The 27,195-nt window shown below is 44.6% G+C and overlaps 1 protein-coding gene across 1 annotated transcript in view; it reads left to right on the top strand.

Annotated features, from left to right (window-relative positions):
• Positions 1–27,195, top strand: part of MID2 (midline 2) — a 204,949-nt gene that overhangs the window by 150,596 nt on the left and 27,158 nt on the right. Inside the window, exons 3-6 of the mRNA XM_081897400.1 lie at positions 11–106; positions 13,872–13,979; positions 20,651–20,799; positions 24,385–24,512. Coding sequence (XP_081753526.1) covers positions 11–106; positions 13,872–13,979; positions 20,651–20,799; positions 24,385–24,512 — 481 coding nt within the window. The remainder of the gene's footprint in view (positions 1–10; positions 107–13,871; positions 13,980–20,650; positions 20,800–24,384; positions 24,513–27,195) is intronic.

Raw genomic sequence — 27,195 nt, 5'->3', positions numbered from 1 at the left:
GTGCCTGCAGCAAACACTGGAGATGAACCTCACCAACCTCGTTAAACGCAATAGCGAACTAGAAAATCAGATGGCCAAACTGATACAGATCTGTCAGCAGGTGGAGGTATGTGTTGGTTGCAAATTCGCGATGGTGAGGGCATGTTGGTGTGTCTTGTATGTGTGTTGCGGATCAGGTGGGAGAGCAGTTGCTTGAGGGGGGGTAGGAATAAAACTACACTGTAGACCACTCACCAGACTTTCTGCAGTGTAATGCAAGACTATGAAGCGACACCCTTCCAAGCTGGTTCCACCATCATGGACAACTGTTGAACATATTCCAAGTAACCCAGGATGTAAGGCCAGCACCTTTGCTGAAGCTTAGCAGGTCTGTTCAATATCTGGATGGACCTGTGCCTCGCTTCAGGTTCCATTATGGAAGAGTAAGTAAATATATAAAACAAAACAAAACAACCCACATTTTACAAGTCCAGCTGCTGTGAATCAGCGTGGGGGGGGGTCCTCATCCAGGGATCATCCATGGGCTTTCCTCTCCTTGCAGGGAGAGCAGCAGCAAATGTAGAACAGGAAGAGAAGGCGAAAGTTTGCCTGCTCTACAGTTGTAGCGCTGCTGCTCTACTCCTACCATTGCTGGCGGTCCTTATGTAAATATATTACGTTTATATCTCCTCCTTTGCTCCAGGGAGCTCAGGGTAGAAGTTACGTTTCTCACAACAACCCTGTAGAGTACACTAGGGACCTTGGCACACAAGGCACGAGTTGTGCTACCAACAGACGTGAGAAGCAGAACCTTCCTTTTTACACAGTGTGTAGGCTCAGATGGGAGTGGAAGTTGGTTAGACAGCAAGGCAAGAGGGAGGCAGCAGCATGCGAAGCAGGAAGGGAGGAAAGAGGAAATTCTTACTCTTTATTAAATTTCTATCCCACCCTTCCTCCCAAAGGAGCCCAAGGCAGCAGACAGTAAAGCAGCAAAACAATGCAATTTAAAATAAAATATGGACATGATAAGAACATCTTAAAAAATTTATTATTATAGTAAACTTGGAACTTGCACCGCTTTCACTTACATGATCTCAGGTTTACGGGGGTGAGGTGGGGGAACAAATACATAAATGGAGAGTGGGTATCATTGGCCTTGGGAAGGAGGTGTGAGGGCTCTGGGAGGCAGCCTCTGAAAGCCTTTATGTCTCAGAAGATGCCAATCAGGCACCTTTTGTTTGGTTTTCTAAGGGTGTCTTGTCTCCCCTACCACATGCCTTTTCTAGCTGCTCCCAGCCCTCTCATTACACCCTGTAAAAACCAGATGCCAACAGATTAATACTTCCCTGTAGCTATTAAGCGGCAAGAGCCATGACTTCATCAACAATGAACCCTCATCTAGTACATCTGAAGGCAAGAGAGCACTTTAATGCTGTACCATTTCCAAAGGCAGAACAATTAATAGTGAATTAGTTCGCTGCTTTGTTTACCAAGGCAGTACACTGGGAGAAGCCATAGCAATTAGTTTCTTCTTAATGGGCTATTGATTTTCAGTTACTAAATTAAGAAGCGGTTCCTTGAACAAGCTGCTGCTTTTTCTTCTTCTTTTTAATAATGGAAGTAGAGATACTGATCTATTGCAGTGGAATCCAATTCGATAACTGGTTATTTAGTTTACTTGAATTAGTTTCCTCTGGAGAAGCCACCTTCCCCACCTCTGCATGCACACCCACTGGTTATCTTCCTAACAAGGCCAGCCCAACCATTAAGCAGGGTGAGGCAGCTGCCTCAAGTGGCAGATACTTGGGTGTAGGATAGGCGGGAAGGAGAGGTGCTAGAGGAAAAAGGCAAGTAAGAGGTGACATAATAGATGTTCATAAAAGCATACATAGCATCAAGAAAGTGGATAGAGAAAATATATACAGTGGACGATCAGGTTGCCAATGTGATCCGTGCGGGAAGCACATTCGCAACCCACAGCATCTGCACACGCACAGGTCATGATTTAGCGCTTCTGTACAGGCGCTGAAACCCAGAAGTAACCCGTTCCGGTACTTCCGGGTTTGGTGCGGTGCGCAACCTGAAATCACAGAACCCGAAGCATCTGTAACCGGAGGTATATCAAATGAAGCTGCGCTGTGATCTTGCTTGTTCAGTGACCTTTGTTCAGTGAAGCAGTTTATAAACCTGCAAATAAATAAATAAAGTAAGTAAGTAGCCTGTGGTCCAGTGGTCAGCCACTGGTCAGTTTCCAGTAGGCTACCCAATGCCTGTTGGTTGCTGGGGCTGTGGTAAAAAAATGCTCTTTGTCTGAGAAGGATGAGGAATCTGTTGCCCTCCAGATGTTACTGGACTCCAGCTCCCATCATCTCTGACCATTGGGCCATGCTGCTGGGATTTGATGGGAGTTGAGTCTGGACGGCCCCACAGGTTCTATGCCAAGGGCGTGGGTACACATGATCACTTTAACAGAGACCAATGATACATTAACTGTCAAGAGATCCAGAGTCTTCATTTTCACTTTGTAAATTTTAAAGAACATTTGGCGGATAGTGGGCTGATTGACGTGATTCCATGTTTCTCTCTGCCCAAATCCTTCCTCAGAACACAACTTTCCTGAAAAGTCTTTGTCATGACCAATTAATCCTTCTTCCCACCAGGAACAAAGACCACAATACATTCTAACCTAGTTTGATCCCGTTCCTCCTTCTCCTTTGTTGTTGTTGTTTATTGTCAACATTTAAATTTTAAGGTCCTGCTGTTCCACTTCTAACCTACCCAATAACTGGGGTAGTAAGCATCCCTCTGGATGCTGTTGGACTACAACTCCCATTATCCCATATCTTTGGCCATGCTGGCAGGGGTTGATGGGATTTGGAGTCCAGCAGCAAAAACATTGTCTTCCCTTGCCTTATAAAGCTCAGTGTGCAATGATAGCACTGTTAAAATAACACCTAGGGATTGTCACACAATTAAAGAAATCTTAAATCAGTTTGGTTGTAGATATTTTGATGATTTGCATGCAGCAGGGCAAAACTGATAGTTCTGAAGATAGCATACTTTTTAAACAGTGCACATATTTGTTTCAGTCAAGATCCTATTAGCAGAGGCATTGCATGTTCTCTTTAGCACAGGACAGAACTCTCCTTAAAATGATACTTGTTCTACATGCAGGTTTATAAGTTGTATTTAAAAACAAATATATATATGCCTTTTTAGTTGGTCAAAAAGCTGTTAATCTAATGGATTAATCAACATAAATTGCAGTTTTCAGCTCATTTAACTGGGAGTAAGCCTCATTAAACACAGTTGGGCTTCTTTCTGGGTAAACACGTAAATAATGTAATTATTGCTGTCTTTACTCTTTTTGCATTTACTTCTGACTTCACTGTTTACAATTCCCCACTTATAGTATGTACTATATCTGCAACTCACGATAGCACTTCATGCATCTGATGAAATGGGCTGTAGTTCACAAAACCTTATGCCTCAATAAATGTGTTACGTGTTTGGCTATGTATGCGTTCCTGCCTTAAAATGCAGTTAGGGAATTACTTTTCTGAATTTGGATTGAAGCTGGCTTGGGAGAACACGCATCCAAATGCATCTGTATATTTCCTAAGAAACACCCAGGTAATTGCAGGATGGATATGGATTGCGACTCATGTTGGGTGTACACTGCTTCCCAAATCAGTGCTGGGAGTGCACTGGGTGCAAAATAAATGGGAGTACCACAAGACTCCTCGATGTCAGTGCTATCTCTGCCACCACTACAGTTTTTACTGTCTCTGCCCACCACTCCCTTGAGGAATGTCTTGTTCTTGTAAAGCAATGCCAGTCCCCTCCTAGTAAAAATCTCCCAGTTTCTGCCACTCTGTCCTCTGGGAAAGGATTTAATATTTGCAGCAATTTCGTTTTCAGACAAAGCTCGTCGTGGAAGAGGTATAAGCCTCATTTCCCCTTCACCAACTCTCTCCAACTTCTCACCATAAAGTGGTCAAAATGTGTGTCCCGAGACCCTTCGGCAGGCTGTAAAGCTAAATACAGTAAATGAAATAATCGTTAAGTGCCAGCCCAAAGCAGGAGGGAAGGACACGCAGTTTCAAATCTCACAAACGAATTTATTGGCCCCAAGAGGCTACTGACAGGAGGGCAGTTATGTGCCATTGAAGTGGTGTGGTTTATAGAAATATAAGGAAATGCCTTATATTGAGCCAGCCTAGTGGCCTTTGGCAACATTTCCCTGCTTATTTCAGTTTAATAAACCTTCTGTGCTGTTTTAACTCCTGTGCACTGCCCATACTTAAATTCAGCTGCTCAGTTGCATTCCCCGACATGTATCTTCCAGGTGTAAAGTCCTTTGCGCTTTCTGTTTGTTTAATTACTATTTTTTTGAACATTTGAAGCATTTGGGGCTTTTTACTTTAGATAAAAGGCAAGCAACAGGCAACATCATAGTGTTGCATAAAATTATGCACTGCATGGGGAAAGGGGATAGATAAAAGTTTTCCCCTCTCACATAATACTAGAATTTGTGGATATGCAATGAACCTGAATCTTGGAAGATTTGGGACAGGTAAAAGGAAAGTACTTCACGCTTTCACATAGAAAAAACTATAGAACTCTCTCACATAGAAGGCAGTGATGACCACCAATTTGAGTGGCTGTAAAAGACTATGAGATAAATTCATGGAGGATAAGAATATCCTGAAAGGTGTGCCCAGGGGTAAGCAAAATTGTGTCTTCCAAATGTTGTAGACTACAACTCCCTTCAGTCCCAGCTAGCTAAGGCCAATGGTCAGCCCTAAGCATTTTGGGCCTCAATTATTTGTTAAGCTGTCTGCACCTGTACCATCCTGTGCTCATCCCCTAGATATGTGGAGTTGGTGGCCATGAGAAACAGGACATTTGGTGTCATGGCTCCACAGTGTTGGAATTCCTTTCCTGTAGTTTGCAGTGAGTTGCTAGACTCCAGACATTTGGAAGGTCTCTTTCAGTTGGCTTCCATTGAATAATTTCTCTTTTTCCTCTGGCTGGATTGCAGGTAGAATTGGTTATGGTATGTTTTCTGGCCAATGGGTTTTAAAATTTTGAATTGAATGGGTTTTATTATTTTTGTATTTTTTGTAATTCTTATGGTTTTTTGCATATTGGATGGGCATCACTCAGAGAGAAAAATAGACGAGTAGAATCAAGGAGAGAGGAAGACTTTAGTTTCCCAGACAAAGGATCTGTAAGGTATAAGGATTAAGTCATAGACTTAGGAATCCAGAAGCTGGAAACCAGGAGCCAAGAGTTGTGCTGGGGAGTCAAGAGTTGAGGGACCAATTCAGGAGTCAGAGCCAAGCCAGAGTCAAAGAGCACATCAAAACACCACCACATCTAGGAAGACCATTGTTTCTCAAGCAAAGTCCTATCCCAGACGGGAAGTCTTATTATAGCCCTTCCTGTCCAGAAAGGTTCAATAGCCAACCTGGGTGGAGGGCACAGATCCAGAGGCTGAGAATACTTCAGTGCCTTAGGCTAGAAGATGCTTCAATCTGTGGTTCTGGGCATACTGGACAGGGCAGTTGTTCACAGAGGTACAGCGGTTTCTTTAAAACAGCCTCTTCCAACTAGGTATCAAGTGGCTGGTACCCAGAGACAGGGAGGCAGCTGGTGTAACCAGAACCAAGGCAAGGCAATTAAACATTCAAGTTTCATCCCCATCCTCCTACACTTCTAAGTCAAGATTGGGACTACGGTGGAGGAAGCTAACAGGCAATGCCACCGCTTGGTCTAGTTGCAAGTAAGACGCATGTGAGGACCAGCCGAGGGCGGACTGAGATTGGTGGGATGGTGCTCCATTTATACCAGTGGACCAATCCCCACTTCCAGTGCCCTCCAAATGTTTTTGACTACAACTCCCATCAGCCCCAGACAACACTTTAATATAGCCCAAAACACCTGGAGGAGAGCAAGTTGGTGGAAGGCTATTTTAACATAAGATATTGCTGTTGCACTCTGCTGAGATATTGCTGTTGAATCTCTGCTGAGAGTCCAGGTGCTTACCCAAGACTGTTTTGTTAGAAAATCAAGGCACAGTGGTGCAGCCTCTCCCACTCAGCACACATTGTGTTCTCGCTCCATTCATCCTCTTCCCAAAAGGAAGACAGCCCAAGCTCCATGCAGCCACTCTTCGTTTTCCTTCAGCCTATGTCATGCAAGCTGGAATCCTAAACCCATCTCTGCCCACTGTAAGCCTGGCAACTCACAGATTCTAGGGTCCTCCCTTGATGTGCTGAAGACTGGGCATCAACATCTTTGCATTTCTTAATGGCTTATGCCCAGGTGTTGCTCCAGCAGGAAAGGCCAGCTTAGTCTGCATTTCCACATTGCTAAAGCCAACACCTGTCATCTCACCTTAATTCTCAAAGCACTGATTAAGCCCCAGCGCCCAGGAGCCTAGAAGAGGTCAGGGTGCCCACAAACCCTTAACAGTATGTTGCACCAGGCTAAGGAACATTGACTCACCTCTGGCCTGGCAGCTGAGCAAGATTTCAACCCTGGCTACTGCCCCCCAGATTTCAGCATTCTTGCCACTAAAACTTGCTGGTTCCTTCCATCTGCAGCTCCTGGTGTGTGTGTGTGTGTGTGTGTGTGTGTATGTGTATACGAAAGCATATATATATATATATATATATATATATATATATATATATATATGGTCATACTGCCTCCTACTCAGCTGCTTTCCGAGCCACCTGTGAGATTCATCTTCCTCCTGCTGAGGCATCATCTTCCAGTGGCTCTGAGTCCTGGGCCATGAACTGCCATTGAAAGCGGCTGCCGCACTTTGTGTTTCTGCTTACCCAGCAACTTGATCAAAAGCGAAGCAGATGAAAGGGATCCAAGCAGCCTTTTCCTCTCGTTAGTCTTGCTGAGAGGGCAGCCTAGCCAAAGGGGAAACAGTCCCCCCTCTTAACTGCTTCTGGCTTTTAGCTGTGCTTCTGAAGCTGTTTTCATTCTGGCAACAGTGCTAGCCCTTTGCTTTCCCGTGTCACTTGTGGCAGACAAAGAGAAGGGAAGGCTAGCAAGGTAGGATTGATTTGAGCATCAGAGTTCAACTCTGGAATCAGCTTTCCAGTGACAGGGTTTGCCCTCCAGACCACAAAACACTATAGCATCTATAGCAAGGGTGGGGGAACTTTTTTTCTGGGCAGCCCCCTAGGGGCTGCATGCCAGTAGTGAGTGGGGCAGAGGCAAAAGTGGACAGAGCAAAGAACATACTTTTTCTCTTTGTGCAATAAGGTAGTTTTAACCCATTTTCACAGACCGCTCTCTATCCTCCATCCAAGCAAGCAAGACCATTACCAGAGCTCAAAGACACATTCCAGCCAGGCAGAAACACTAAAAAGGGGTACAAAACAGGACTGCTGAGGGGGGTGGCCTGTGGAGAATCCCGGGGCCAGGCAGAGAGGCCTGAGGGCCACATTTGATTCCAGGAATCGAGACTCTCCATCACTGGTCTAAAGGACTGCTTACTCCAGGGAAGTGCAACCTGAAGCCCTCTGCCGAATTTCCTAGGATGCTTGGCCTAATTGCAGAAGCAGAGAGTATAGGACGCTGCCATATATCAAGTCAGACCATTGATCCTGTTGTGTGTAGATTGCACAAATCCATCTATGGATCTAGCTTATCCAAATCCAAATCCGCAAATCCATCTATGGATCTAGCTTAGCACTGCATACACAGACTGGCAGTGACTCTAAAGGGTTCTCTCCCAGTTCTACTTGGAAATGCCAGATATTGAACCTGGGACCTTGCAAAAGAGATGCTCTGCCACTGTGTCACTGTCCTTCTGCAGAGAGGTGATGGAGAGGCCCTTCCTGAGAAGATACAGGGCCCATGTTGCTCATCAAGCATCACTTGAATATCTGACTCTCCCTCTGCAAGTACTAGGCAGCCAAATCTCTCTTTAGTCCTTAACATTTGATACTTCTGGGCACTTACATTGAAAGAGAGTGCATACATGCATGTTCCCCCGCTTCTTCCCATGCACCAGATGCTGCATGTTGCCTGAAGACCTATAAGGAGCACACCAAATGGGATTTGCTATTTTCTTTCAGTTGGGAAGTTTCAGAATCCCTTCCAACCCCGGGCTGCATTTTTCCATTTCATTTAGAAGCTTTAAGCTCTGCCAATCACGCCTTCCAGCCTGTGCAGCCAAGGAAATGCACATTTTCCATCTTAGTGAGCTTGTATCTTGCCAGTTGTCGGATGCAAAGGCCTGAAAGCCAGCAGAAAATGAGGCAACAGGAAATATCTTCAAAGCTGGGGAGAAACCCCACTACGTATCTCTGCTTCTTTGGTGGTGTAGTGGTTAAAACTAGGACCTGAGAGACTTGGGTTGTAATCCCTGCTCAGCCATGAAGCTAACTAGATGGCCTTGGGCTGGGCAGATTCTGTCAGCCTAGCCTACCTCACAGGGTTGTTATCAGGGTAAAAAGAAGATAACCATATGTGCCACCTTGAGCCACTTGGAGGAAAGGTGCAATAACAGTTTAAAATAATTTAATTCTCTTATTTCCCCTACTGCTTTTTACCCGACAACCACACCTGACTTTGGATTTAGGCGCCCTTTGCAGAGAAGGTGAAGCCTTAATGCCGAATCTGCTCCTTCTCTGTTCCATTGCACAAAGCTATGCTATTATTTTTCTCCTGCCCCTTTTCTTCCCCTCACCTGGTTTCCCTTTTTTGCTGCACCTTCTCTATTCCAGACTAGTATTGCCTTGGCATTTAATTTTTTGTCCACTGGTCAATTAAGCACAGCATATAATGAAAGGTCAGTGTGGGATTACTTCCTGATGCAAACAGAAGCTTCAAATGAGCAATTTTCATCAATACCACACTTAAGATTACTCCACTTCTCTGCCTGCTCCAGTCCCGATAATTATCAGCGTGTGAGTACACACAGCGGGGGCATGTTAAATTCAAAGATGCTTTTATTGTCATGGCATCAGGAAGTATTTTTTATTTGCACTGTACGTTAAATCCCATTTGCCATTTTAAGGTTCATTCACTCCATTTGGACAGATCCTGTTGGAGCTCTTTGCAATCCCACTTTATATTTACCAGCTTGAATAACTGGGTGTCATCAGCAAACTTAGCCATGTTAATGCACACCTGCCGGGGGGTGGGGTGGGGGTGGACTGTAGCTTAGTGGTAGAGCATCTGCCTTATAAGCAGAAGGCTGTGGGTTCAATTCTCAGCATCTCTCTCTTTTTTTAAAATGATATTTATTAAAAATTTTAAAGTTACAAAAAGAAAAGAAAAAGAATTAAACATAACAAAACAATACAATACAATACAAAAACAAAAATACTACATATACATAATGAAACAAAACAAAAACATTTAAGAAAACACATCCAATACTTTCAATATTGTTATCTTTCATTTACTTGTTTCAGCGACATCCTCACACCTCCCTTTTTTGTATTCCACTTCAATTAATTGTTTCAGCAAATCCTTTTCATCTTCCTCAATTTTCTGTCCTATAATTTATCTTAATACATTCTAACCTTATTTTCCCCTTTAATCCATTTACAATCTATTGTACTTAATTCTTTATAGCATTTCTGCTAAAGCCATGTAACTTCATTCCAACATCTTTCTAACATTCATTAATTCTGCAATATTTCTGTAAGTAAGCTTTAAATTTCTTCCAATCTTCTTCCACCAACTCTTCTCCCTGGTCTCGGATTCTGCCAGTCATTTCCGCCAATTCCATGTAGTCCATCAACTTCATCTGCCATTCTTCCTGGGTGGGTAAATCTTGTGTCTTCCAATATTTCAATTCTCAGCATCTCAAGGCAGAGCTAGGAATGATCATTGCCTGAAACTGTCAGTGTAGACACTACTGAGCTAATGGTCTGTCTTGGTTTAAGGCACCTTCCTGTTTTCCTGCAGCTAATTTGGCTCCAAATGTGATGTCAGGAGCCATCCATGTTTTACCCATATAAAACTATGGCTTTCTATCTGCCACTGAAGCTAGAGCACCAGCAGAGAACATGCAAAGCTGTGCATGGGCTGCGACAGGGAACTTCACATATTCACATTTGAATAATCATTGTTGAGAAATTGGGAAAATAACCAGGAACATTATGTCTGGGAAAAAGGGTCAATTCAGTGTAGTGGATGGAGTTTTGGACTTACCCCTGGGAGACCTGAGCAAACCATGAAGCTCACTGGGTGATCTCATATCAGATGTTGTGTCTTGGATTAACCTACCCACAGGGTTGTTGGGAGGACAAAATGTAGGATAGACACCAGGGATACCTTGTAAAAGGGATTGCTCCTAAAAATGTAATGAATGAATGAAATTTTCAGCAGTCATGTAAGTGGGGTAGAAGAGGTTCAGACATGTTTTAGTGCCCTTATGTAAGAGCCAGAACCATAGCCCACAGTGTTCATTAAGAAAACCCTCTCTTCTCTCACATTTTGCAGAAATGACTACAAAACAACAACAACAAAAATAACCTCTTTTGTGTAACTGCCTTCTCATTTCCCCTCAGCACTCAACTTTTGACAAGAAGACCAATGAAAAGCTGGCTAAGAGGCAAACTAAACATTACATAGCAATGTGTCTAACAAAGCACAAATTGATTTTCAATGAAAAGCAGCCATGGGGGAGTGCAGTTTTGAGCAGATTGGCAGTGGGGGACAAGGGGATGTTCCCAATGGCTCAAAATCTATTGCCCTGTGGGGGAAGATAGAAAGAACAGCCTAGAGATTGGCCCCCTGTCTCACTTATGCTGTTCGTATGGAAGGCCCCCGTAGAGGTCCATTTTACTGTGCATTCATGATATGTGGTCATGATGCTATTTGGGTCACACTATTGGTGACTGCAAAAGTTCTGGGGTAGTCACACTGCTTCATTTTCATTTAGTGCATATCCTGTAACTTCCTGTGACTTAACCATACTAGAAAAGTTCTGGGTGGTGGTGTTGCCCCACTTTTTTGCACTATCGCCCCTCCAGACACCAATAATATGGTAGCATTGGGGAAGCCTTGAAGAACAAACTACCTGAAAAATCACATCTCCCTATACAAACATTCCAGAGTGCTAAGGTCCTTGGGCAAGCACCTTCTCTTAATCCCACCAACATCAGCATCACTGCTGGTGGTGACACAAGAGAGAGGCTTCTCTGTGGCTGCTCCCATATTGTGGAATTCCTTCCCAAGAGAGTTTAGATGGCTCCCTCTTTGTTATCCCTTTGCCAGCAGGCTAAGACCTTCCTATTCAGACAGGCTTTTGAAAATGAAAGGTGCAGGCGGTGCTGATCACTGGGTTGCTGTCAGGGCAAACTGTATTTTAATTTCTGGTTCTAAATGTGTTCTGGTGTATTTTAATTATTGTTTTTATCTAGTTTATTTTTATTACTTTGCAGTTTATAATGTCATTTTTAAATGCTGTAAGCCGCCATGAATCCCAGTTCGGGAGAAAGGAGGGATATAGATACATTAAATAAATAAGCAAGCAAGCAAGCAAGCAAACTAAAACAGAAATAATCCACCACGAATGCACTATTATTGTGTCAAGAATTTGTCACAGGATGCACCTACAATAAAACGAGGGGCTCTTTGGTGGCCTCTGACTTCCCCAATTCCTGCCACAGGGCTACTCCAGAAGCACCTTTCCTCAAGGGGCAGAGAGAGCCCGGCTCTTTTCATTGTACCTCATCTTGCTGCTTTATTATACAGTTTTGATTGATGCTTTAAACATTCTTATTAAAAAATATTTTTAAAAAAGTACACTAAAAGTTGATGTTAGGGTTGCCTGAAAAGCAGCTTATGAATACCTTAAATTTCATTTGTTTATTTGCCTAGCTAAATTTATATACCATTTTAGTGTTGTAAGGCACCCTCAAAGTTGTAAGACATCCTCAAATGTTAAATAGAACATTTAAATTATCGATAAGAAACAGTTAAAATCAGGCATTCAAAAGATGATTAGAATCAACAGTAATTCAAAGAAATGAAACACATGCAACTTCTGCATAGCTGGATAGACTTACCTAAATAAAAATGGATTTCAGCAGGTGCAGGGAGACAAAATTTCAGGAACTTAGAAAGTTCAGTTACTGCCACACTAAAAAACTGACTTCGTGTAAGCCAGATGAATGTTTTGTGGCACCTGTAACAGTGCCGAATAAACAAATAAAATCACTCTCACACATACTTCTGGAATATACCACAGGGGTACCATTGCACAGCTTTGAGTGTGGAAAACAGCTAGTAGAGAAAGAGTGAAGAGTTCTCTCTCCCCCACCACTCCTCTGCTCAAAATAACCACCTCCTGAGCCTTATCTAGGGTGGCCATGAGTCCTGCTTTATTGAGGACAGTCCTCTGTTTGAAGAGCAGTCTGCTCCAAATCTGGTTTAAAAATAAAGAGTCTTGAAGTTCTCGATCAACAGCACCTGGACAGCAAACTGAGCAAGCAAAACAGGTCACCTGGTCAAAATCTTCGCCAATATGGTGAGATATGTTGTATTTCTATTTAAATTATAATTCTTCTAAATTTGCATCAATACATTTAAAATAAATACATGCAAATATCATCCAAATGTACACACTCTTTTGTCCTATTGATATATTCCCCTTTTGTGGTGATGCGTCAGTGGCAAGCCAAGGCTTATGTAGGTTGTTTGTTTCCCTAGCTGTCTGTTTGTCCATCCATTCCAAAAAGTGGGAGGAAGAGACTTTATCCCATGTAGCACTAAGTAACTCATTCCATTGGCACAAGGATTTCTCCCCTTTTTATTAATAGTTTTAAATTGAATTTTCCAAAAAGGAAACAGAAACAATTGCAGTCAAAAAATACAAACTGAATAAATCAAGACAATGTGTACTATGCGTGCGAGTTAGGGGGAGAAGGGGGGAATGGCTGGTGGCCCACCCCACCCCAGTACTCAGACATTCAAGCAAATAGCTTTGTATAAGAAGTCCATATATCTTCCCATTTTCTTGTGTTTACAGAAGGTCACCTCCTCATATGCTGCCAGCTGAGTCCTGTCCTCTGTGTGCTGCACAATCACAGCAGTAGGCTCTTTCTTGTTATCTTTAATGGTTAGATGTTAGACCATGAGTGCTCTTAGAAGCCAGTCCCTTAGAAGACAAGTTCCAAAGGACTGGTATGTAACTCAGTAGTGTAGTAACAGCTGTAAGGACTTATGCCCAGTTACTTTCCCTCCACTCTTTCCAGGCACAATCTGCACTTTAAAGCTCCATGTCTGAGTACCCCCCCCCTTTTTTTTGCTCCAGAGCTTTTGCCATGGAAACTTGCTCTTTAAATCTCAGTTAGTGCAAATGGCAATCGCAATCTGCAGAAAACCCAAATTGACATTTGTTTCAATTGAGCACTAAAGAACAGGTTTTCACAGGGAGAGTTCCAGGGCAAAAAAGGAACAATGCTCAGACACAGAACGTTTAAGCATGGGCAAATCATGGGAGCTCTCATGAAAGTAGCAGGGCAAATTGTAAGTGTGGATAAGCCCTAAATATCAAGGAGGTATCCAGATCCATATTTATGCTGCTGATGACCTCTAACCAAAAGACTGTGACTCTAGCAGAAGACCAAATCAACAATGGTTCACACTTGTGCAGTGGAACTTCCTGTCCCTGTACAGGCACACAACCAGTCTGTTCTGGTTCCCCAATACCAATCCTATGGAGCAGATTTGGAGAGTGGGTGAAAGTTCTGCTCAGCAAGCATAAATCCTTGCGCTAATAGAATGAGTGCATTGGATAACACCTGAAGTCAAGGCTTTCTTCCTTGAAGCATTTGCTCCATGAAGATGAGAAACAAAATCCTGTTCCATTCTTCCCATTTGGCTTGTTTTTCGGCTAGGTGAACACAGCCATGCATGAGGCCAAACTGATGGAGGAGTGCGACGAGCTAATGGAGATCATCCGTCAGCGCAAGCAAGTGATTGCCGTCAAGATCAAAGAGACAAAGGTAGGACCATGCTGCCTAATTTACTGTTGCCCCTCTGCACTCTGGTATGACCTGTTACGTCACCCTTAATTCTGTGAACCATTTGCTTGTGTAATTAATTTCTTTATTTTTCAGTGGCTGTATATCTTTCGAAATTTCCCACTGAGGTGGAAATAAAAGGCTGTGTATTCATCATCCAGAATTGACCTCCACAGTCATTTACGGACACATGGTTAAGACTTTTTTTCAGGGAAGACAATCTTACTTGGCTATGAGTGATCGCCAAAGAAGAAGAAGATACACCATACATGGATTCCCCCAAAGAATCCTGGGGGCTGTAGTTTACCAATAACAGAGTTATTTTTTAAAAAATACAGTTCCCAGGATTCTTTAAATATATGGTGTGTACACAGCATTTAAGACTCATATTTAGGGTAGCAGATCTTTTCTATCAAACTTGCCTTTGATGGCCAGAGATAAGGGTGGGTTGAGGTAGCAAATAATGAGCATTCTGAGACCCACATCAACCCATTGTGATGGAGTGGGCTGCAAGTCAAAGAAAGAAAGAAGGTGCATATTTATTAATTAAGTGCACAGGACCCCTTTCTTCATAGAAGAGTAGCTGCTTACAGTCCATGAAACATTATCTTATTCTTCCTTTAATCCTTCTGCAATATTGGGTGGACATTACACCTCATATGTTGCAGAGTCTAAAATTGTGAATTTATGACAAGGATGAGGAGAGAAACATAAAAGCCCTGTCACAGGCTGTTCCCCCCACCATGGACAGTGCTTTTAGAGGCCTTGAGCAGAGTTTTGTGTGTGTGTGTGTGTGTGTGTGTGTGTGTGTGTGTGTGTCCCCTAATTATATAGACAGTACCCAAAAATTGCAGGTTGTGTATTGGAAAAGAACTCTGTTTTTTTCTCTCATCACTTTCTCTCATATCTATATCTATATCTATATCATCTATATCTATAGCTACACACACACACACACACACACACACACACTCCTTATGAATGCAAAGATTTGATTGAAATTACATGTGAATTTCCAGTAGAATCTCAGGAGCCAGAGGGTTGGCTAAATAAGATTGACAGTGGTCATGAGCTAGGCTTCAGCTCCCATTATTATCTCCCTGCCATGACTAGCAAAGCCAAAATGAATTAAATAAAGTCTACAAAGAATTAAGAAAAAAATGCATAATTTATCCAAGTTGCAGAATTCAGCTGGGGTGGGGGGCAGAGTTGGCACAGGATTTTTATGTTGTCTTTTAGCTGGGAATGCATACATCAACCTGGCCTTGGGTAAAGGTAAAAATAAAGGGACCCCTGACCGTTAAGTCCAGTTGCAAACGACTCTGGGATTGTGGCCCTCATCTCGCTTTACTGGCCGAGGGAGCCGTCATTTGTCCGCAGACAGCTTCTGGGTCATGTGGCCGGCATGACTAAACCGCTTCTGGCAAAACCAGAGCAGTGCATGGAAATGCCATTTACCTTCCTGCCGGAGCGGTAACTATTTACCTACTTGCACTTTGACGTGCTTTCGAACTGCTAGGTTGGCAGGAGCAGGGACCAAACAACGGGAGCTCACCCCATTGTGGGGATTCAAACTGTCAACCTTCTGATCAGCAATCCCTAGAGGCTCAGTGAGATTGCTGGTTGATCCTGAGTAGTGTTTCATAGCAAAATAGCTCTGATATGTGAAGATGGTGCAAAGGAAAAAAAACAGAGTGAGAGATTGGTTGGGGGTTAATGTGCTTTGGCTTTGATTTGAGTAGCAACTTGCTGAGTTAAGAAGCTGCCTTTTAGTGAGGAATCTGGACCTCGATTCTTAGAAATCCGAACTTTGCAATGTCCAACACTTAATCCTATGATGCTCCAGAAATGACAAGGCAAAAACTCTTGCTTCTGCCCTTGTTACCTTTCTTGCAGGGCCTTCCCTGCCCAGCAACCCAACTCTGAGGAGGAGGGAGAGCTGGGCACTGTGCCACTCACCTCCTCACCATGCCAGGTGTTTGCAGCCTCTGCTTTTTGGAAGCCCTCCTTCCCCCCTTCTTTCCTTCTGATCGTTTTCTTGATGAGTCTGGGCATAAACGAACCATCCATCAGCCCATTAAATCCCAGCAGGAGAGTCATTTCCTTGTGCAAACAACCATTTGAAGTTCTGGTCTGCCTGCTGCTAGCTGGAATGAGCGTCTCTCTCACTCCCTCTCGCTCCTGCTTGGCATCGGCTTTGACATTTCCAGTAATGATGAATGAAGGTGAGCAGGGGAAGATTGGCAGGAGCAGAGCGTGGCAGCAAGGAGATGGGAAAGGCATTAATTGCTCTGCACCTCTGCACTTAGCTAGCTTTGGGTTTTTTCCTCCCCATTCTGTCATCTCAGAAAGGGGAGCTGCACACCCTCAAGCACACCCCCCCCAAATCATTGGAACCCTATTGTAGTAGAGACAACATTCAGTAGTGGTTCCAGTGGTGATTGCTGATGCAAAGCACCTTCAAGCTGGGATGGCTGCAGGATATAAAATAGGTCATATCCTAGGAAAGGAAAGCCCAAGCTCTTAAGTACAGCCCTGCTCCCTGTAAATTCAGACTTCTCCTTATACCACACTAGACTATTTTGTCCATCCAGCCCAGGGTTGCCTACAGTGACTGACAGTAGCTGTCCAGCAGAGGTTCTCCCTTTCACCTTCCTTCTAGTCTAGTGCCAGGCATTGATACGGCAACTTCCTTCCTGCAAAGGAATTGCTCTTCCAGGAAGAAAACCATCACTGCATGTGCTGTTGCTGAGCTGAAATGCATTACAGTGGTGATGGTGGTGGAGGACGTACAGTCCTGTGGCCGGCAAGCATTTTCTTGGGAGCCTGCCATTGTGCTGCTTCCTCCGTAACCCTCCAGGGGTGTTGCAGTACGCAGTTACGAATTCACAGCACATTTGACACCAGCGTTCATTCCATCTCAGAGCTCGAACAAGACAGCTCTGACTTAACAGCCAGTGACTCTGCATGTATGAAATTCTTGCTAGTTGAGTTTGGCAGGGCTATTACTGGGCAGCACTGTTACCCCAGGCCAAAGTAATGGCAGAAATATCAGTCATAAATCAAACTTGTCATCTGGTGTGAACACAGCTCGATCCCAGAGCACATCCGCTATCAGCACAACCTGTGCCTGCTTCCATGCATCCTTCACTCTGAAAGAGAAGGATTCAGGCAGCGTGTGAGGCTTGCTTATTTATTTAGTCACATCTTAGAATTCCCCGGCAGTATGGTCCCTGTTTTGAACTGGAAGTTGAAACTGTGGGATGAACCCATGCAATAAAAACAAAGGTTTGGTCCCATCCATCATCATCATCATCATAGGCAAATCTATTTATTTAAAGAATTTATATCCCAGTTTTAATTACAACAGCCCTTAAGATATCCTGGTCTAAGTTGTTCAGGACTTAGTACACTGGTACAAGAACCTTGAATGGAGCCCAGTAGCAGGTCTTTTAACACTAGTGCCATGTCTTGGAGGTGGTTTATTCCTGGTTTTGATATAGTTCAACCTCCATTCTTTTGATGTGTGTGAGAAGAGAGAGTCAAACCAGATGAGACCTTTACGAAACCTGAACTGTAATTTGGAAGTTTCTCTTAGGTCGAACCCGAGTCTGTTGGCTTCAGGGCTATTTTGCCTAGAAGAAGTTCACAGATTTGAGGTTTCCCCATTTAAATTCTACATCTGTGTAAGATTCTTAGTATATGTGTTGCCTGCACTCTTTGGGTGTTTGTGATTTTAGTGTTTAATCAATTGTTTAATGTATTCCCCCCCCCCCCTATATTATTTCTTCCTCTCTCCGTACTAAATGCTTCTTGACATTTCAGTTGTTGGTTCTAGCTCCCTGTCCCCCACCCACTGGATTTATTGAGCCTCCAACCATGACTTGTGCGCTAACAGCTACCTCTGCATAAGCAATAGGCCCCAGCATAGCCAATAGTCAGAATGGTGGGAATTGTATTCCTGCAGCATCTGCAGGGCCACAAGATCCCCATCTCTGTTTTTAGAGCTAATCCAAAAACAGCACTCGTTGGTTCTTTTATCAGAGACAAACACTTAAGCAAGTTTTGAGTTCAGCAGCACTCTTTCCCAGGCTAGATATTAAACTATCACAATGTGATGGTGGAATATATGTGAATTCTAAAGTCTATTCACTGTTTTGTGACATACATATTCAGCCTAAAAAAGGTATTGTGCTAGTGTTGCATTGGGGATTTCATTCTCTGTAATTCAGGGCTGGGAAACCTTTTCTGTTTTGAGGGCTGTTCCCCCCCATGACCATTATCTGGAGCCAGCAGTAAAAGCAGGCAGGGCAATAGATGCGCTTCTTGCCTCTATACAGCAGACTACATTCCAGCCATGCAAAAGTCATGGGTTTTGAATGCACACTCATACATACCTCTCAGACTCTCAGACTTCCATCCAGGTAAGCATGAGGCATGATCAGTGTTCAAGGACACATTCCAGCCAGGCAAAAACACTCCTGGAGGATCTAGAGTGAGGCTGTGTAAGGGGTGTGGCGAGCAGAGAGCCCCAGGGGCTGGGTAGAGAGGCCTGGAGCACCACATATGACCCTTGGGTCAAAGGTTCCCCACTTGCTGTAATAGGTAGACAGCATTTCTTGTTACAGGGTGGTCCCCTTGAGGACTGGTGAGGAAGGATCGGATATAGCACGCCTTCTTGCCCTTTACTCTTCTGAAGTTGGAAATGTTGGTGGTTCGTTCTTGCTTTTGCAAATCTTGGGTACCCGAATGTAAATTCCTGAACAGGAGAGTGCAAAAAAAGGAGAGAAAGCTGGATCAGTGCAGCGGAAGTGCATCCTTGGAATGGATTTCTGGTGATGAGGTTGGCATCAGGGTAGGGGTTAATTATACCCTTTCTTGATGGAAGTGACAGGCATCCAGAGAGACGGTGGGGCGGGGAGGATGGGAGGGAGAGATACTGCAGCATTTCTGCCCATCACCGGTGGGGGCTCTGCCATCTTCCCTTCACTTGTCAGAGAAGGGCTTCAAACTGACAGGCTGCCCCAGGGCAGCTACTCCAGCTCTGATTTAGAAGCTGACAGGGAAGAGCGCTGAGAGCTGCTATCATTTGGGCTTGGTTGGGCTCTGCACGGCACACAGAAGTACCCAAATAATTCAGGGGAGGGAATCAGAACAAGCCATTCGTGTGGGTCAAGCAGTGCATCCCTTTTCAGCATTCAGACTGTCCAGCTGCTACTGCAGTCTGAAAAAATAGACAGCATTAGGATGGATTTATTGAGAGAAGGGGACAAGAGAAATAATTGAATGGGGAGGGGCCATGTGTGTGTCAGAAAGGGAGGGTGTAGGGCAGTTCTCGTCCTGCCCACCATTGATATGAGGACACCGGTTTGCATAAGGAAATGCAGACCATGGGCTGAAATAGCTTCTCCACCTGTTTTATATCCTGTGTTTCCTTTGAGGAGCTGAAAGTCACTACGCGATAGTAGTGACTGGCCCAAGGCTATCCAGGAATCTTCATGACCAAGGGGTGATTTTGAAGCTGTGTCTCCACTGTTCCAAGCCCAGCCCTCTAACCAATGTACCAAACTGCTGCATGAATGGGACAAGAGTTCTTTTGCAGCAGGAAGAGAATTCTCATGTTTGTCTCCCAGGGACATGACTGGGCAGCTCATATCCAACCTTTGTCCACTTTCTAGTGTCAGTACTTTTTTAAAAAAATCGTGCGGTGTTTGTGCACCTGTAGCTATTTTCCAGCAGGTGTGTGTCCAGAACTTTTCTCTTTTTAAACCATATTTCCTTGAAATGGACTTCATGTGCAGCTGCCTCTGGGCACATGTACATAATTAATTGAGCATAATGAATAATTAACACAGAAGACACAGCCTAAAAGGGAGAGACAAAACGATAGAGATCCAGCTACGTTGCTTGAGCTTAAGGCAGCCAAGGAAGGATGAAACTTGAAGGTCAGTCAGTCTGAACAGGCTGGCAGAAGGCTAGACTAGGATGTGGTACCATTCGCACAATTAGCAATCACTTGAACTGCTTTATTTTAAATGTAAATAGCAAGTGTGGGTTGGGGGTTCTTAGGTGCATGAATAGTTCCATGTTTTCTTTGGCCTTAAATTTGGCATGAAATGGGCAAAGGAAACCAGTTTTATACAGCAACCATTTCAATGTATTTCTTCTTGTTGATTTCCAGTGGTGGAGTAGCTGTGTCCTATACAATTTTGGTCCTATTGACTTGCATTGCCATTGAAGATGCTGGAGAGATGAACACTGAGTGAGCAGCAGGGGGCTGAGGTGGCCTATTCTGATTCCAAGCATATAGATGCGGATATCCTCAGAGCCTCTAAGAGCTGTTCTTTCAGTAGGGCCTCCAAGGCCTAAATTCCTCACAGAGAAAGACCTTGCCTGGGGATACCACAATACTTCCCCTCTTCCCATGGTAGTTCTTTTCATCTGCTTGTTCATTCTGCAACCTCCCTTGTGAGGTCACTTCATTTCTCTCTCCCCACCCCATGGTTTTTACTTTTGATGTGCTTGCCAGTATTTCAGTGATATAAGCCACTGCCTTTGAATGTCACCTGCCTGCTTCCCTGTGCACTAATGAGGCTTCGGTTGTTGCTTCAGCAAAACCTGTTGTTTTTTCCCCATCTGGCCATTTCTCCAAGGTGATGAAGCTGAGGAAGCTGGCCCAGCAGGTAGCCAATTGCCGGCAGTGCCTGGAGCGGTCGACTGTCCTCATCAACCAGGCTGACCACATCCTGAAGGAGAATGACCACGCACGGTTCCTGCAGACAGCAAAGAACGTGGCAGAGAGGTATGGCCTTTTACTCCTTAAAATGACTGGGACAGCATTCAGACCTATCTTGCCCACAAAATAATGCCCACATGCTCTACCAGTGAGCTTTGTCCCTCTTGTTGAACATAGAAATAGTCCTTACCTCAAGTCAGACCACTAATTTATCTAGCTCAGGACACAGTGCCTAGGGCAGGGATAACTAATGTATTGGTCTGCAAATGTTATTGGAATGCGGTTCCCATCAGTCCCAGCTGGCAAGGCTAGTATTGAACACCGCCCTGGGATCTTTAGGCAGTATATAAATCTAATAAATAAAATAAAAATCAAATATAGCCACAACTTCCATCAGTCTCAGCTGGCTTGGCCTATGACACTGGTCTTCCCCTGGTGGGTTGGGACCCACTAGTGCAGCCTTTCTCAACCTGTGGGTCCCCAGATGTTGTTGAACTACAATTCCCATCACCCCTAGCTAGCAAGGCCAGAGCTCAGGGATGATGGGAGTTGTAGTCCAGCAACATCTGGGGACCCACAGATTGAGAACCGCTGCACTAGTGGGTCGCAACAGGAGCACTAGCACCCTACAGATATATGGCAAAGGATTAAGAAATGGGTCCCCAAGTGGACATTTGGGTTAAAGGTGGGTCTGAAAAGGTTGAAGATACTTAGCCTGTGATCAGGCACCATGTTGGCTGCTCTTAGTCTAGAGTTTCAAGAAGGGGTCTTTCTCAGCACTACCTGAGTTGATCAACGGACCTTCTACATGAAAAATATGCACTCAAACACTGAGCCTACAGCCCCTTTTCTGTGGATGGAACCACCATAGATGGAGGGAGTGGAAGTGGCAGAATCTGGCAGGTATTTGCAAATCGATTCAGGATTTAATGGTTGATTTAATGAGAATCCCATACTCCTGCTGTCTCCTCACCTTGACCCAGTGCCTCAGACAGAATGTCACAGGAATTAAAGCAATGCTCAAGATCCGTTAAAACTGAAAGCAGCTGTTTTGGTGACGGCGGCCTCAATGTTTGTGTTTCATCTGCCTGCCCCAGGGCCTAAAGCTTTTCTTAGGGTTCAAAGCACAATGGTCTTGGGATGACAGCTGCAGCTGCAGGTGTTCTTTAGAGGGATTCAGAACCAGCATCAGCACGTGCCATCCTTGGGCAGCTGCCAGGACTGCTGGTTGCCTGCCCTGCCCGCCAATGGCCCAGAACTCAGCAGCATCAGGCAGCTACATCTAACCACCCTTTAAGTGTCCCACAAGACCCACCCAGGCCCAGTGACAGCAGAGGAGACCCCACCAGAGACTACCTCCCCCAGGGGCCCTGGCGGATTTCATCTGTTTGCTAGAGAAATAAAGGACTGAATCTGAAGAAGGGTGGGGAGGAAGCTGCATAGAGGGCAGGCACTAGTGTTAGTGATCCTTAGCAATCACTAGTGTTAGTGATACTATAGCAACAAGAGTTTTCTCCAGTGGCAGTAGTGGGCTCCTCTGGGCAGGTATCCACGTTTGCACGGATGTATGTACATGACCTTGAATCTTTTCAAGCACTTCGGTTTATTTTCAGTTCTTCTCCTTTCCCCCCCAGACTCTATCACACAAGGGAAGGAGGAGTTTTGGGTTTTGTTGCTTTCAATTATTTACAGATTTAATGTGAACTTTCTTTAAGTACACGAGAGCGCCTCCAGCTCGGCCAAATTAACAGCTTGGAGTGGGAGCTGCTTTTGCAGCAGCGTCAAAACGCCAAAGAGATCAGAGAGAATGCAGAAGTGGGCCATCCCCCCATCAGGCCGGGGAAAGAGACCGCAAGCGCTAGTGCGAATATGCTAGGCTGATTGCTGCCAAACAGGATCAGCCTCTTCACTGTCATCCCATGAGCATGCCACAGTAGTTGCTGGGTAGTATCTAAAAACAAAAAAGGTGTAGGGGTTCAACACCTTCTGGGAGGCTGTTAGGGAACAGGGAAACCCTGCCTTATACCCCTGGAACATAGGAGTGATTTTTAGTTATCCTGTGTTGTGAGAAGGTAAATGCTCTGAGAGTTCCTTTTCCTTCTAACTTCATATGTTCACAGATTTTGGGATGGCTACTCTTGCTGTCCATTGGATTGCAGTTCTTCTTTGAAGCATGGGTTAGTTTGAGACATGGTTCACTCTTGAATCAGTCCCAGGCCCTGGATGTAAAATATGGCTTCATCTGCACTATGTATTTAAAGCAGTATCAAACACTTTAAACAGTCATGGCTTCTTCCCCCACAAAAAATAAATCTGGGAACTGTAGTCTGCTATGGATGCTGAGAGTTGACAGGAGTCCCCTGTTCCTCTCCCAGAGCTACAGTTCTCAGATAGTTAAACAATCAATCTCTCTTCCCAGGGAACTCTGGGAATTGTAGCTCTGGGATGGGGAATAGGGGCTTCCTAGCAGTTTTCAGCACCCTTAACCAACAGTTCCCAGGAGACTTTGAAGCGAAGCCATGGCTGTTTAAAGCAGCACATGTTTAGCACAGATGGAGCCTATGCGTGAAGCCCAGAGCACTGGCCCATTAAATCCAGCAATATGTATTCCAGCCTTCCCTAGCCTGGTACCCTCCAGAGGCTGTTGGACTCCAATTCCCGTCAGCTCCAACCAGCATGACCAGTGCTCAGAAATGATGGGCATTGTAGTAAAAAAATAATAATCAGAGGGTACCAAGTTGGAAAAAGTTATTCTACTCTAACTGGTGGTAGGTTCCTCTGCCTCCAGGCAGATGCTTTGCCAGCACTCGAGATCCTTTTTCACTGGCATTGCCAGGGGGTTGAGCCTAGGACTTTCTGAAGGCAAGGCAGGTGCCCCTCCCCCTGTAGTCAATGCTAGGACTCAAATATAGGGATTCAAAACATCCCATAGTGAGGGTTAAGGTATTGGGAGCTTGGTGGGGAAGGGGAACATGACAAGTATTTGACATTGCTATAAATTTTGAGAGTCATCTAGTCCAAATGCCTAAATAAACTGGGTCATAACCTGCTCTAAGATGAGTTCCACCATGGTCACTCTCTTCTTTTATATTCTTTTATAAAGTTTTTAAGTGAAGGAGAGGAAGGGAGACATAAAGATGGGGGAACAGTGGGAAAGATTGTGGGAGAGAGAGAGAGAGAGAGAGAGAGAGAGAGAGAGAGAGAGAAGGAGGAGGAGGAGGAGGAGGAGGAGGAGAAGCACAGAAGAGGTAGGGTAAAAATATTAAAAGTGAAGTATTATAGGTTGAAGTTAAATGTGGTACCAGGATCTGAAAAGGTGATGGTTACTGATCTGGAGGATTTGAGCCTCCAAGGGCTTCTGATTTCTGCCACCTCTCCAAGCGAATGGGATGCATATGGCTCTTGTGGAGATCAAGGAAGGATTTGGGAATTGGGGAGGGGAGCTCATTACACAATCTTCCAGCTACCAGACTCTTGCACGGGCAATTGAGGTCCTGCATTTGAAGCCTGGGCGTCTCTCCTCCCCTCCTCTTCCTGCTGGTGGTTATATCACTGCCAGGCTGTTTTCAGCTCTTTAATCAAAAATCAAAGTGCCGCCTGGGAGTTACAAACACCACCTAATGTATATTGATGCTCTCTTCTGTCTTTCAGGGTCGCCATGGCAACAGCATCCTCTCAAGTTTTGATACCCGATATCAATTTAAATGATGCCTTTGAAAACTTTGCTTTAGATTTTTCCAGAGAGAAGAAACTGCTGGAGGGGCTGGATTATCTAACAGGTTTGTGCCGATTCTGCAATCCCAGCTCACCCTCCGCACATCCCCAAACTTTCCCCCACTCCCAATTTGACCTGCTTTCTTTGTAAACCTGTCAGTGGAAATTTGGGGGCTGGGGGGCGGGATATGACTTCCTTATCATTTCTTTCTTATGCTTTTTGGGTAATACCAATGTTACAGCTCAGTTGGCATTTCACGGGGGCTCTGATTCCACCAGTGCAGAACACAATGTTATCTGACTCGTCTTCTGCTTGTTTTGAAATCCTGTGGAAGGGGGCAAGATTCCCTTCCACCAGACTCAAGCACAAATGGAGAGAGAAAGAGAGTCCCAGGGGCTGGCTAACAATGTCTTTTGACTCATCCTTAAGAGGAGACTCTGTTCTGCTTCATGGCAGCCGTAGTAGCAATAGGTTTCTGGTAAGCAGAGGAGGCTTGCTTACCTGCAGAGCTGGTAACATCAGCAGCTTCATAGCCACACACCTTTGCTGTATTTGTTAGCCAAGAAATGGAGTAGGTGGGTGATGTTTACTCCAAACAGCAGGTGCCACTTAAGTTCATTATCCAGGCCTGCAGGACCTGGTCCACGTATGCAAATGTCCTGCATCTACTTGAGGTGATGGGTGGGCATATGGTGTTTTTGAATCCTTCCCTACATATAATACTTCCTGCAAGTAGAATACTATAAGCAAAGTCCTCTTCTTGCTGTGCTGGGTTTCTGCATAGGAGCATTTCAAAATGGGTCTTTCCTCACTTTCATCTTGAGATGGTAGAGTTAGGGCCAACTCAAGGGGGACAAGAGGGTCATTTGTCCTAGGTTTCAACCTCAAAGGGGTCCTCAAATTTAGACACTTCTTAATGTGGGGGGATTTAATAAGTTTTGCAACCTGTTTTTATGCACATCAAGCTAAAACATGATGTGTTCTGTCAGCTTAGAACTGTAAATATGAGCAAATGCTTTAAGCAAACATTTTAATTTGGTAAAAAACATACATGTTTTTTGTAAACTGATGTAGAATTTGTCGTATTAAAGAGCTAAAAATGTCTCTAAATTTTGATCTGAAAAGTCACTTCCAATGGCACAAGATTGTGATGAGCATGTCTTCTCAATCAGCTGATTATGTAAACAAGCTATTTACTCTTTTTTGGTGCCTTATTTTGTTTTCAAGTGCTGCCATTTTTAAAAAAGCTTTTATTATGATCAGGGGCCTCCAAAACTGTACGTGGCCCCGGGTCTCTCTGGGCCTCTGAGGGGGCCTGTGCTCAGTCTACCATATCACCTCATTCTGTTGGACATTGACCAAGGCCATAGCTCACTGACAGAGCACCTGTTTGCATGCAGAATGTCGCATATTCAGTCAAAGACATCTCCTAGGGCTCATTGCCTGAGACACTGAAGAGCCACTGCTAGTCAGTGCAGCCTCTCTATGGCTCCCTTAAAAGCATGCATCTTTTAGGAGAAATTCTACAGAAGTCCTTAGGCCTCTCAGTCTGTAAATCCAATAGTTTATTGTAGCAGGGCATGTAAGAATTGGCATAGTGCAGAGGAATGTGACTTGTTCCCAGGGTTTTTTAAAATTCCTTTTATTAAAACACACACATTCACACACAGAGAGACATTCACACACAAGTTTTGACAGGACAGCTTGGCTTTAATTAGTTTATTAACCTGATTATGTCCAAATGTCTTGAGTCGGATTTCATTGTTTCAGCCTTAATATGTGATCTCTCTGTCTTTCGTGGACAGGAGGCCCTCCCAGCCATCTGTCGCATTATGCAAGGGGCCACGGATGGATTCTGGTGAAATTTCCCAGTGGACTGAAGCTGCAGAGAGAGAAAATTAAGCAGTGTGTTAATATCTGGAGTTAAATGGATGGTAGTAGATCCACCAATGAGGGGTTGGGAAAGGAAGCAAGTGGCTAAGAGAGCTGGCATTATCCAGGGAAAGCCAGAAAATAAAGCCTGCCTGATGACAATGTGGTAGACAAAAAGTACTATGTGGCACCTGTCACAATGCCAGCTCTACAGATCAAAGGGGTCAAGGTGGCATATATGGGGTAAGGCAAATGATCTGGTCCCAGGCTATGAAGGACTTTATATATACCATATTTTTCGCTCTATAAGATGCACCCGATCATAAGATGCACCTATTTTTTAGAGGAGGAAAACAAGAAAAGCCAGAAAGAGCCGCAGACATGCTCACTCGGCGCAGCTCTTTAAAGATAGAGTGGCTCTTGCTGGCTTTTCCGGGAGGTGGGAGAAGGGACAGACGGGCTGCCCTCCATCCCTTCTCCCACCTCCCTGAAAAGCCAGAGCAAGCTGCACAGCTATCGCTGAAGCTAGCAGAGCAAGAGTTGCGCAGCGCCTCTTGTTCTGCTGGCTTCCCAGCAAATCGGGATGAGGGATGGAAGGGGCTCTGTAAGGGCTCCCTTCCATTCCTCCTCCTGTTTCGCTGAAGAGGCACTGCGCTGCTATGGCTGAAACCAGCAGAGCAAGAGCAAGAGGGGTGAGGAATGGAAGGGAGCCCTTACGGAGCACCTTCCATCCCTCATCCTGCTTTGCTGGGAAGCCAGCAGAACAAGAGGCGCTGCACAGTTCTTGCTCTTGCTCTGCTGGCTTCAGTGATAGCTGTGCAGCCTGTATTCACTCCATTAGATGCACACACATTTCCCCTTACTTTTTAGCAGGA

This window comes from Podarcis melisellensis, assembly GCF_964234715.1.
Source record: "Podarcis melisellensis genome assembly, chromosome: Z".
Lineage (NCBI taxonomy): Eukaryota > Metazoa > Chordata > Lepidosauria > Squamata > Lacertidae > Podarcis > Podarcis melisellensis.
Note: the sequence above shows the minus strand (reverse complement) of the source record. Positions and strands in the feature narration are given on the sequence as shown.